We start from the raw sequence: 13,146 nt of genomic DNA on the forward strand, positions 1-13,146 counted from the left end.
TATGATGTAACTGGAATGATGAGATCGATGTTCTTCTTCTATGTTTTTGTTTTATTATTTTACTGCCATACTGTGTTGGATCTTGTCTAGCCATCTTGTCGCCAGAGTACCACAATGGAAATAAGTCCCAGACTTTATTTTAACCTTACTCCCCCCTTGACTCCCCCTTTGACTCCCCCCAATCACAAAGTGATCATTGGCTGAGCCTCCATATGGTTGACCAGCTGGCTAGTGTCCACCATGCTGGGGTCGACCTCGGTGATGGGCTCCGTGTAGAGGGGGTTGTCGAAGGTACTCCGGCCTGCGCTGAAGTCCAGGGGGTTGGTGAAGGAGGGCAGGGGACGGCCGATCTTCTTGTAGAGCATTAAGGCTGTGAGGCCCATCAGACACATGGTAGCCAATACCACCACCACTGCCAGGCCTGAATACACACGCCTGTGACCTCCCTTCAGAGACACTGCAGGATCACAGGAATACATATTACAGTACAGAGTGGTTAATTGACCGAGTGGTTAATTGACCGAGTGGTCAATCGACAGAGTGGTCAATCGACAGAGTGGTCAATCGACAGAGTGGTCAATCGACAACAATCGACAGAGTGGTCAATCGACAATGTGGTCAATTGACAGAGTGGTCAATTGACAGAGTGGTCAATCGACAGAGTGGTTAATTGACAGAGTAGTTAATTGACAGAGTGGTTAATTGACAGAGTGGTTAATTGACAGAGTGGTTAGTTGACAGAGTGGTTAATTGACAGAGTGGTAATGGACTGATCATTCATGGACTGATCATTCATTGACTGATTGATTGATTAGTTGATTGAAGGATGGATGATGGGTTGACGGATGGATGGGTGGGTTGGTTGATTGATCGGCTCATTCATTCATGACTCACCATGTGTTGGTGGTGTTTCTGGTAGAATTGGAGGTGGAACAGAGAGGATTATTAACAAGGTATTATTAAGAGGTCTAACACTGTCTATTTATTTGTTTATTTCACCTTTATTTAACCAGGTAAACTATCTATCTATCTACTGTCTATTATCCTAATTGCTCAAATAATTCTTCATCACGGCCTTCATTTCCTATAGTTCTATTGACATTCATTTGTGCACTACACTATGGAGTGAGAAAGAAAGTTGTGTGGATATTGTAATAGATACATGGTGCTCCCCTCTCACCCTCGTCTTTCCTACAGATGTATGGTCAGTCTCACCCTCGTCTTTCCTACAGATGTATGGTCAGTCTCACCCTTGTCTTTCTTACAGATGTAAGGTCTGTCTCACCTTTGGGCTTCTTACAGATGTATGGTTTATCAGCCCAACTGGAGGCAGTGCTCCAGGTCCCATCGGAGGATTGTATATATCCATAGTCATAGGGAGAGCCTTGGGGCTGTCCTTCTGCCCAGTTAATGTAGTCCAGCACTGTTTGGTCCAGCCACTTCCACTGACCTGCAACAGGGTCTATTGTTAGTCATGTAGTTACCTACACTCTTACAGAAAAAGGTTCTTTCTAGAACCTAAATGAGCTATTCGGCTGTTACCAGGGTTTTCCCATGGTGACGGCCGAAGAACCATTTTGGAACCTTTTTATTATAAAAGTGTAGGTGTGTTTTGTACAGGCCTATCTAGAAGAATTGGTAGTTACCTAGGTGTGTTTTGAACAGGCCTATGTAGAAAGAATGGTAGTTACCAATGTGTGTTTTGAACAGGTCTATCCAGAAGGATTGGTAGTTACCTAGGTGTGTTTTGAACAGGCCTATCTATCTAGAAGGATTGGTAGTTACCTAGGTGTGTTTTGAACAGGCCTATGTAGAAAGAATGGTAGTTACCGAGGTGTGTTTTGTACAGGCCTATCCAGAAGGATTGGTAGTTACCTAGGTGTGTTTTGTACAGGCCTATCTGGAAGGATTGGTAGTTACCTAGGTGTGTTTTGTACAGGCCTATCTAGAAGGATTGGTAGTTACCTAGGTGTATTTTGTACAGGCCTATCTAGAAGGATTGGTAGTTACCTAGGTGTGTTTTGAACAGGCCTATCTAGAAGGACTGGTAGTTACCTAGGTGTGTTTTGTACAGGCCTATCTAGAAGGATTGGTAGTTACCTAGGTGTGTTTTGTACAGGCCTATCTAGAAGGATTGGTAGGTACCTAGGTGTGTTTTGTACAGGCCTATCTAGAAGGATTGGTAGGTACCTAGGTGTGTTTTGAACAGGCCTATCCAGAAGGATTGGTAGTTACCTAGGTGTGTTTTGAACAGGCCTATCTAGAAGGATTGGTAGTTACCTAGGTGTGTTTTGTACAGGCCTATCTAGAAGGATTGGTAGTTACCTAGGTGTGTTTTGTACAGGCCTATCTAGAAGGATTGGTAGTTACCTAGGTGTGTTCTGAACAGGCCTATCTAGAAGGATTGGTAGTTACCTAGGTGTGTTTTGAACAGGCCTATCTAGAAGGATTGGTAGTTACCTAGGTGTGTTTTGAACAGGCCTATCCAGAAGGATTGGTACTTACCTAGGTGTGTTTTTAACAGGCCTATCCAGAAGGATTGGTAGTTACCTAGGTGTGTTTTGTACAGGCCTATCCAGAAGGATTGGTAGTTACCTAGGTGTGTTTTGAACAGGCCTATCCAGAAGGATTGGTAGTTACCTAGGTGTGTTTTGTACAGGCCTATCCAGAAGGAAGAGTAGCTGTCTTTCAGAAACTCCAGGTTGCTCTTTATGAAGTGGAGTTCGGCAGGATCCTCGATGCTCACCAGAGACGCCCCTTCACACACAATATTCGTATTAATGCTTCTCCAATTACTTTCTTTACGGTTTGTTCTGTCCAAAGAAGTGCAGAGTTCATGAAATACTGGATCCCAATTCCAGTTGTCTCCTTTTCTCCCTGAAGCGTTCACCATCTCACTCCACGCCAGGATGTAAAAGCATTAGATAGGTGTAACAGTCTGTGTCCTAAAGCATTAGATAGGTGGGACACACACTGAAACACCTTTCTTCCACCAATCCAGTCAACCAGTACACACTTGGAGGAGAAGGGTTAGAGAATGGGATATGGGCCCCGTCCAAAATTGCTCCATTTTATAACGGTACCCCGCATAGGGCCTTGATCAAAAGTAGTGCACTATGTAGGGAATAGTGAAGGGGCCACTAAGTACTATGCCCTTGGATCTAAGATGAAACTTGCTATCAAATCTGGCATTTTGAACCCTGAAGAGTTCTGAATGAAATGTGTTACATGGCCTCACGTCTCGTCTCTCTCCTGCCAAGTCAACTTATCAGAAATCACGGGTATTCAATTGGGCGGCTTTTTTTGACACACCCTTGGTTTTGAGGCTCCTCCTACCTTTGCGTACACAGCTGGTGGAGGCGTCGGACCACTCAATGTCGTTAATGATGAAGCTGTAGCAGTGCCCTCGGAAAGGCAACCAGGACCAGGGGCTGTTCCTACCACTGATATCCTCCTCCTCCTGGACACATACCCCGGGGTACTGGGGCAGGGCCGTGGGCGGGACGGCTATGGGGGGAACCAACCAATAGGATTACAGCACTGCACAGGGATCCACCAATAGGATCTCCTCTCTGGAAGAAACTAGTGTATGGGATTACGGCGCTGAATAGTGACCTACAAATAGGATCCGTCCCTCCCTGCTGCTTTCACACACTGGGGTAGGTGACTGTCTCACCTGGGGACTACTAACACACTGGGGTAGGTGACTGTCTCACCTGGGGACTACTAACAGACTGGGGTAGGTACCGGTCTCACCTGGTGACTACTAACACACTGGGGTAGGTACCTGTCTCACCTGGAGACTACTAACACACTGGGGTAGGTACCTGTCTCAAATGGTGACTACTAACACACTGGGGTAGGAGACTGTCTCACCTGGAGACTACTAACACCCTGGGGTAGGTACCTGTCTAACCTGGTGACTACTAACACACTGGGGTAGGTACCTGTCTCACCTGGTGACTACTAACACACTGGGGTAGGTACCTGTCTCACCTGGTGACTACTAACACACTGGGGTAGGTACCTGTCTCACCTGGTGACTACTAACACACTGGGGTAGGTACCTGTCTCACCTGGAGACTACTAACACACTGGGGTAGGTACCTGTCTCACCTGGTGACTACTAACACTGTGGGGTAGCAGCCTGTCTCACCTGGTGACTACTAACACACTGGGGTAGGTACCTGTCTCACCTGGGAACTACTAACACACTGGGGTAGGTTCCTGTCTCACCTGTGGACTGCTTGCACACACTGGGGTAGGGGTGGTTACAAAGGGCTGTCTTCCAGGTGCCTTCCACATCCAGGTAGACACAGGGCCGGTCTCTGCTGGGTTCACCTGGGGCCCACCGGGCCAGGCTTAAGGGCCAGCCGTCCATCCACCTGAAGAAGCCTTGTGTCTGAAAAGACAAACCACTACAGCTGTAAGTCAGTTGGTAGAGCATGGCGCTTCCAACTTCACTATCATGGGTTTGATTCCTGCTGGCGCCACCCATACCAAAATGTATTCACGCATGACTGTAAGTCACGTTGGGATAAAAACATGTTATATTACAGTACACTAGCCTTTCCTGACAATCTGAACACCATGGTATATTACAGTACACTCGCCTTTCCTGACAATCTGAACACCTAGTCTTTATCTCAGAGGAACACCGTTTTGTGGTGCTGTAGACGGCCCTGTGGTTGAAACCCACCCGTATCCCTTACAGCAGTCCCGTGACTTCTTCCCGTACACCCAGCACATTCCAAAGCCATCTGGCTCCTACAGATAACCATTAACTTCTATTAATTTTATTTATGAAGCCCTTCTTACATCAGCTGATGTCACAAAGTGCTGTACAGAAACCCAGCCTAAAACCCCAAACAGCAAGCAATGCAGATGTAGAAGCACCTTGTTACTTCTGATGTAACAACCATTCTCTATCACCGCTCAGATACTATAGTATTACTTCTGATCCATCATGTCTCTAGTATAGCAGTGTTCAAAGTTTCACCCAGAATCCAACAGTACCAATAACCTGCCTAATCTGATGAGGAGTCTGTGGCACCTGAAGATACAGCTTGTACTGTACCTCATTCCTATTGAGTCCAATCCACAGTGGTGTCTGCAGCTTCAGAGCCTGCAGCTCCAGGTAGGCTGCTGACAGTTCATCCAGGGTGCTAGCCAGCTGGCCCTCCTCAGCCTCACACTGCATCCGGGCTTCGGGCCATGTACAGTTCTGGGGCAGCACCTTGTAAGAGTCGTTGGCCAGCTTCACCCAGCCTCTAGGTAACACTGTCGGGGCCGGGACTGGGATCCCTGAGTCTAGGAAAGCAGAGCAACACTTAGTCACATTACAAATCAGAGGGCTGAGGATGGAGACGAGAAGAAGGATGAAGAAGAGGATGAAGAGGAGGAGAGAGAAAGAAGAGGAGATGGAGGAGAAAGAAAGAAGAGGAAGTAGAAGAATGTCTTTGCTCACCAACTTTGCGCTGACAGATGAAGCCGTATGTGTCGCTGCAGGACCTGGTTTCCCATTTTCCCAAGATGGAGGAGGAACTGGCCATCACAACACACTGTGGGACAAAGATTATCAATAATGGACAACATTCACAGTCACAGACTTAATTCTGTCATATAGTAGAGCTTTGAGCAAAATGTAAGGCTAACACTTTAAATAAAACATTTTTAATATATCCAATTTATTGTGTGTATTTCTCATTTTGAATTGTCATAGTTTGTTTAAATGGATCTTACCTGACTAGCCCGAGAGGAAAGCATATCCATGTACCTCTACAATTAGAAAACCAAATGGTATTTATTAAGAAATTGTTCTAGAGATAGAAAAAGCTAAGTAAACGACAGGGATTTATTCAATGTGTTTCAGTATAATATGTAAACGATGGGGTTTTAGTCAATGTGTTTCAGTATAATATGTAACCGATGGGGATTTAGTCAATGTGTTTCAGTATAATATGTAACGATGGGGATTTAGTCAATGTGTTTCAGTATAATATGTAACCGATGGGGATTTAGTCAATGTGTTTCAGTAAAATATGTAACCGATGGGGATTTAGTCAATGTGTTTCAGTAAAATATGTAACCGACGGGGATTTAGACAATGTGTTTCAGTATAATATGTAAACGATGGGGACTTAGTCAGTGTTTCAGTATAATATGTAACGATGGGGATTTAGTCAATGTGTTTCAGTAAAATATGTAACCGACGGGGATTTAGACAATGTGTTTCAGTATAATATGTAAACGATGGGGATTTGCAGGTCGCAAGTCGTGGGGTTGTCAGGGCTATAATATGTAAACGATGGGGATTTAGTCAGTGTGTTTCAGTATAATATGTAAACGATGGGGATTGTCAGGTCAGAGTCGTGGGGTTGTCGGCAGTATAATATGTAAACGATGGGGAATTAGTCAGTGTTTCAGTATAATATGTAACGATGGGGATTTAGTCAATGTGTTTCAGTATAATATGTAAACGATGGGGATTTAGTCAATGTGTTTCAATATAATATGTAAACGATGGGGATTTAGTCAATGTGTTTCAGTATAATATGTAAACGATGGTGATTTAGTCAATGTGTTTCAATATAATATGTAAACGATGGGGATTTAGTCAATGTGTTTCAGTATAATATGTAAATGACGGGGATTTAGTCAATGTGTTTCAGTATAATATGTAAACGATGGGGATTTAGTCAATGTGTTTCAGTATAATATGTAAATGACAGGGATTTAGTCAATGTGTTTCAGTATAATATGTAAATGATGGGGATTTAGTCAATGTGTTTCAGTATAATATGTAAACGATGGGGATTTAGTCCATGTGTTTCAGTATAATATGTAAATGATGGGGATTTAGTCAATGTGTTTCAGTATAATATGTAAACGATGGGGATTTAGTCCATGTGTTTCAGTATAATATGTAAATGATGGGGATTTAGTCAATGTGTTTCAGTATAATATGTAAACGATGGGGATTTAGTCAATGTGTTTCAGTCTAATATGTATCTAAACATATGTACAGTAGGCCTGTCGGTGGGTGTTTGTGGATATCTGTGTTTGTGTATAAATGTGTGTATACAATATGTGTAAAATACAGTCGCTAGTGAAAGTCTTCCCCTTGCACAGTCTTCACATTTTGCTCGCTTAAAATTACATCTAAAAGAGATTAAGTTAGATTTAAAGTTTTTTTTAAATGATTGACAATTTTCCACATTACATTACTATTAAATAGAAAATGAGGATGTCTTGACTGCGTACGTCTTCACCCCCCCAGAGTTCATACTTGGTGGAAGCACCTTTGGCAGCCATTACAGCTGTGGATCATTTTGAATAAGATTCCACCAACTTACCACAACTCTTAGGGTGACATATATCCGTTGTTTTTGTCAAAACTCTTCAAGCACAGTACATTTGGTTGGAAATCTTTGATGGACAGGATTATTCAAACATTGTTTCAGTTTTTTTAGCAGATTAAAGTCAGAACTGAGACTGAACCATTCAGGAGCACTCAACACCTATTGGAAAGCCATTCTGGCGTGTCTTTGGCATTCAAATGTGTGCAATTAGGCTATCTTGTCCCTGGGACAGTCCCAGGGTTTCTTGTCCCTGGGACAGTCCCAGGGTTTCTTGTCCCTGGGATAGTCCCAGGCTTTCTTGTCCCTGGGATAGTCCCAGGGCTTTCTTGTCCCTGGGATAGTCCCAGGCTTTCTTGTCCCTGGGATAGTCCCAGGCTTTCTTGTCCCTGGGATAGTCCCAGGCTTTCTTGTCCCTGGGATAGTCCCAGGGTTTCTTGTCCCTGGGATAGTCCCAGGCTTTCTTGTCCCTGGGATAGTCCCAGGCTTTCTTGTCCCTGGGATAGTCCCAGGCTTTCTTGTCCCTGGGATAGTCCCAGGGTTTCTTGTCCCTGGGATAGTCCCAGGGTTTCTTGTCCCTGGGATAGTCCCAGGCTTTCTTGTCCCTGGGATAGTCCCAGGGTTTCTTGTCCCTGGGATAGTCCCAGGGTTTCTTGTCCCTGGGATAGTCCCAGGGTTTCTTGTCCCTGGGATAGTCCCAGGGTTTCTTGTCCCTGGGATAGTCCCAGGGTTTCTTGTCCCTGGGATAGTCCCAGGGTTTCTTGTCCCTGGGATAGTCCCAGGGTTTCTTGTCCCTGGGATAGTACCAGGGTTTCTTGTCCCTGGGATAGTCCCAGGGTTTCTTGTCCCTGGGATAGTCCCAGGGTTTCTTGTCCCTGGGATAGTCCCAGGGTTTCTTGTCCCTGGGATAGTACCAGGGTTTCTTGTCCCTGGGATAGTACCAGGGTTTCTTGTCCCTGGGATAGTCCCAGGGTTTCTTGTCCCTGGGATAGTCCCAGGGTTTCTTGTCCCTGGGATAGTCCCAGGGTTTCTTGTCCCTGGGATAGTCCCAGGGTTTCTTGTCCCTGGGATAGTCCCAGGGTTTCTTGTCCCTGGGATAGTACCAGGGTTTCTTGTCCCTGGGATAGTCCCAGGGTTAGGGTTTCTTGTCCATGGATAGTACCAGGGTTTCTTGTCCCTGGGATAGTCCCAGGGTTTCTTGTCCATGGATAGTCCCAGGGTTTCTTGTCCCTGGGATAGTCCCAGGGTTTCTTGTCCCAGGGATAGTCCCAGGGTTTCTTGTCCATGGATAGACCCAGGGTTTCTTGTCCATGGGATAGACCCAGGGTTAGGGTTTCTTGTCCCTGGGATAGTCCCAGGGTTTCTTGTCCCTGGGATAGTCCCAGGGTTTCTTGTCCCTGGGATAGTCCCAGGGTTTCTTGTCCCTGGGATAGTCCCAGGGTTTCTTGTCCCTGGGATAGTCCCAGGGTTTCTTGTCCCTGGGATAGTACCAGGGTTTTCAGAAGACTGGGGTAAGCTTTCCTTTTCTTTTTACCTGGGCTCTGCTCATGTCATGTCTTTTGATCCTGACACCTTCCCCAAAGAGGCTTCCACCAAGTATGAACTCTGGGGTGTTGCCACCAAGTATGAACTCTGGGGTGTTGCCACCAAGTATGATCTCTGGGGTGTTGCCACCAAGTATGATCTCTGGGGTGTTGCCACCAAGTATGAACTCTGGGGCGTTTCCACCAAGTATGAACTCTGGGGTGTTGCCACCAAGTATGATCTCTGGGGTGTTGCCACCAAGTATGAACTCTGGGGTGTTGCCACCAAGTATGATCTCTGGGGTGTTGCCACCAAGTATGATCTCTGGGGTGTTGCCACCAAGTATGAACTCTGGGGCGTTTCCACCAAGTATGAACTCTGGGGCGTTTCCACCAAGTATGAACTCTGGGGCGTTTCCACCAAGTATGAACTCTGGGGCGTTTCCACCAAATATGAACTCTGGGGTGTGAAGACATACACAATCAATACATCTTTATTTTTTTATTTTATTTTATTTTATTAATAAATAAAATCTCCAACTTTCTTTCACTTTGAATAGGTTTGTGTAGATCTGTAGGAAAAAAACATGTAATTTAATTCCTTTTTCACTTCATTTTAAGGCAGCAAAATGTGAAGATTGCAAAGCGGATGTAGACTTTCACTAGGTCCTGTGTGTGTATGTCTGTGTTTACTTAAAGTTTAAAGGGACTTTACCTGACGATAGTGATGCCGTCGCCATGGGGACATCTGCGACAGTCTCTACAATTGAGAAACAAAATATTATATATTAGGGGTATTTATTAAGAAACATTACTGGTTTAGGGATAAAATTAGCAAATTAAACTCAAAGTAAACTAATACATCATGTCCAGTGTGCCACACAGTGTTCCAGGCTGTAATGTATGTGTATATTATGTCAAATGTTTACTCAATTTTCACCACTAAGCAAATTTAAGGTCTGCTTTGCGCAAACTTGAAAGTTGTGAAAATTATTTGCAACTTCCAGCGCACGTTTACTGTGAACACTGTACCTACTTTAAGTTAGTTTTAACAGTGGACAAGTAGGCTACTGTGGCTATTTGATCATAATGTAGGCCTACCAGAGAGGCTTACCATCAAAAACAATGGAGAAAATGCATCCCGTAACTTTTTAACATGGAAATAGCTGTTCTATCATTCAGTCTACAGTAGCAGCCAATGTGTGGTGTTCAATATAGGCCTACATTCCATGAGACATGCAGGACTTGACATTAACCTGTTCATCCACTTGTCCTTCAGACAAGGTGGTGACTGAATGTGTTGTTTGATGCCAGAAACATCTTACATTATTATTCCCATACAATTATTCCATAGAATCAAACAAATTATTCTACCCTCTGCCTATTGGCTACTTAGCTTATTCAAGACCGTCTCAAAATACAACACCGCCCCTTTAAGACATAAAAAAGCTCTTTACCTGACTGGCTTTTCAAAGATGGCTAGAAATGCACACATTTTGTACTTTTGTAGGAAGAAACCACTGCCCCATTGTTTTTATTTTATTTCACCTTTATTTAACCAGGTCGGCCAGTTGAGAACAAGTTCTCATTTACAACTGCGACCTGACCAAGATAAAGCAAAGCAGTGTGAGCAAAAACAACACAAGGGATAAGTAATCGTACAGTCAATAACACAATAGAAAAATGTGTATACAGTGTGTGCAAATGAAGTAAGGAGGTAAGGCAATAAATAGGCCAATAGTGGCGAAGTAATTATAATTTAGCAGATTTACACTGGAGTGATATATGCAGATGAGGATGTGCAAGTAGTGACACTGGTGTGTAAAAAAGCAGGAAAACAAAACAAATATGGGGATGAGGTAGGTAGTTGGTTGGATGGGCTATTTACAGATGGACTATGTACAGCTGCAGCGATCGGTAAGCTGCTCTGACAGCTGACGCTTAAAGTTAGTGAGGGAGATATAAGCCTCCAACTTCAGTGATTTTTGCAGTTCGTTCCAATCATTGGCAGCAGAGAACTGGAAGGAAAGGTGGCCGAAGGAGGTGTTAGCTTTAGGGATGACCAGTGAAATATACCTGCTGGAGCGCGTGCTACGGGTGGGTGTTGCTGGGGTGACCAGTGAGCTGAGATAAGGCGGGGCTTTACCTAGCAGAGACTTATAGATGACCTGGAGCCAGTGGGTTTGGCGACGAATATATAGCGAGGACCAGCCAACGAGAGCATACAGGTCGCAGTGGTGGGTAGTATATGGGGCTTTGGTGACAAATGGTGACCGCTCGTACTGTAGCCTAAACACAGTGAACGGCACATATCCATATATGGCTATTTGCATATAGGCCTACTGCAACTCTGATTGGTCTGTGTAGAGTACAGGCTGAGTCCTGCCTGTCAATAGAATCCTACTCCAATGAGCTCTGCCTACAAGAAAATCTCTTGCACCGTTAGTTTTGCATACTAAGTCTTGCATAGTTCGTTTTGTGTCGGTATTTTACATTAAAATTGGCTAACATTGCGCTGATTCGACTACAATTCCCACAGTAGAGCGAAACACTGTTAACTGAAGAGGAAAACTAGAGAAAGGTGAGTGAAGTTCAATCTCGTGCTTCTCTGCAGTTTAGGCGGGAACATTGATTATGTCTTATGTAAATGTTTTGTTTATGTTTAAATGTGTAAATGTCTACTTGGTCGTCATGCCTACGACCAGCTGTGGTATATTGGCCGTGGAACACAACCCTCGGCCCTCATTGCTTAGGTAAATGTGTGTACATGCGTACCTTCATGAAATCGAAGTTTAAGTATTTGACTGCCTGGCCATCGGTCCAAACAAACGCGTCCCGGTTTAAGTTACTCAGTCCAATCCACAGGTCAGTAGCACCAGAAGTCATCTGGGTCGTCAGAAACACTGCAACCATAGAGATAGATAGAGGACTCATCCTTATATCTGTTCCATTATAGCATCTGTGACAGCATGAGCAGCACCATAGAGATAGATAGAGGACTCATCTTTAGATCTATGTCATTATAGTGTCTGTGACAGCATGAGCAGCTCCATAGAGATAGATAGAGGACTCATCTTTATATCTGTGTCCTTATAGTGACTGTGACAGCATGGGTAGCTCCATAGAGATAGATAGAGGACTCATCTTTATATCTGTGTCATTATAGAGTCTGTGACAGCATGAGCAGCTCCATTGAGGTTAAAATAATCTCACCTTGCTCCCGCCTATTTGTGATGGACGCCAGGTTAGCTCCCATGGATTGGCAGGACGATCTGGCCTCGAGCCAGGTGCTAGGTGACTTGTGTCCAATCAGCATGTAGCACTATAAACAAATCAATAAGCAATTAATCAAGTTGATTGATTATAGGCAAACACATTGAGTTAGACTTCCGTTCTCAAAGCATGTTGTAAAACTGTATCGTCTGTTTATGTGAAAGACATTTAACATATTATTATCACATAATCATGATTATATCACTGCTCCTGTGTAACCTTTGATCTCTGACCTTAGGATCCATTCTCGCCTCTTACTGACCTTAGACTGGTAGAGGATCCATTCCGGGGGGCAGCCTCCTGTGGGGGGGGCAGTAGGGGGCACGGTGCTGTTCACTGGGGGGGAACCACTCCTCTCACAGATGGACCTCATTTCAGTGCCACAGTTATAGTCATGCCAGAAACCTGAACACACAGTTATAGTCATGCCAGAAACCTGAAGACACAGTTATAGTCATGCTAGAAACCTGAACACACAGTTATAGTCATGCCAGAAACCTGAACACACAGTTATAGTAGACCTAGTCATGCCATTGAGTTATGTGGTAACCAGCTCCAAGATTCAGAATGAAAATGGAAGTTGAATGGAAGTTCTTATAAGAGAGGAACATTTTTGGGCCTCATCTCATCTTTAGCTCACCATTGTAGCTGGCAACACAGTTCTCATCGTTGTTCTTGAAGTCCGGCTGGTTGTTGTCCCATCTCTGGAATACTACTGGTGAACCGTCCATCCACCTGGACAGAACACAGGACACATTAACTCAGAACACAAGAATTCAAGAACACAGTACACAATAACTCAGAACACAGGAATTCAAGAACACAGAACATGAGAACGCAGAACCCAAAACATAAGATATTGAATATCCCTTTGAGCATGGTGAAGTTATTAATTACACTTTGGATGGTGTACACCCAGTCACTACAAAGATACATGCATCCGTAACTAAGATGCCGGAGAGGAAGGAAACCACTCAGGGAGTTCACCATGA

At 44.3% G+C, this 13,146-nt stretch overlaps 1 protein-coding gene across 1 annotated transcript in view; it reads right to left on the reverse strand.

The window, feature by feature from the left end:
• Nucleotides 1–13,146, reverse strand: part of LOC106585517 (macrophage mannose receptor 1) — a 56,719-nt gene continuing 43,573 nt past the window's right edge. Inside the window, exons 19-32 of the mRNA XM_082973173.1 lie at nucleotides 12,795–12,889; nucleotides 12,417–12,559; nucleotides 12,095–12,203; nucleotides 11,657–11,784; nucleotides 9,597–9,641; nucleotides 5,743–5,778; nucleotides 5,468–5,561; nucleotides 5,078–5,310; nucleotides 4,237–4,402; nucleotides 3,337–3,507; nucleotides 2,641–2,757; nucleotides 1,286–1,450; nucleotides 895–912; nucleotides 1–457 (exon numbers count right to left, since the gene is read on the reverse strand). Coding sequence (XP_082829299.1) covers nucleotides 183–457; nucleotides 895–912; nucleotides 1,286–1,450; nucleotides 2,641–2,757; nucleotides 3,337–3,507; nucleotides 4,237–4,402; nucleotides 5,078–5,310; nucleotides 5,468–5,561; nucleotides 5,743–5,778; nucleotides 9,597–9,641; nucleotides 11,657–11,784; nucleotides 12,095–12,203; nucleotides 12,417–12,559; nucleotides 12,795–12,889 — 1,795 coding nt within the window. The 3' untranslated portion in view covers nucleotides 1–182. The remainder of the gene's footprint in view (nucleotides 458–894; nucleotides 913–1,285; nucleotides 1,451–2,640; nucleotides 2,758–3,336; nucleotides 3,508–4,236; nucleotides 4,403–5,077; nucleotides 5,311–5,467; nucleotides 5,562–5,742; nucleotides 5,779–9,596; nucleotides 9,642–11,656; nucleotides 11,785–12,094; nucleotides 12,204–12,416; nucleotides 12,560–12,794; nucleotides 12,890–13,146) is intronic.

This window comes from Salmo salar, chromosome 03, assembly GCF_965601325.2.
Source record: "Salmo salar chromosome 03, fSalSal1, whole genome shotgun sequence".
Classification (NCBI taxonomy): domain Eukaryota; kingdom Metazoa; phylum Chordata; class Actinopteri; order Salmoniformes; family Salmonidae; genus Salmo; species Salmo salar.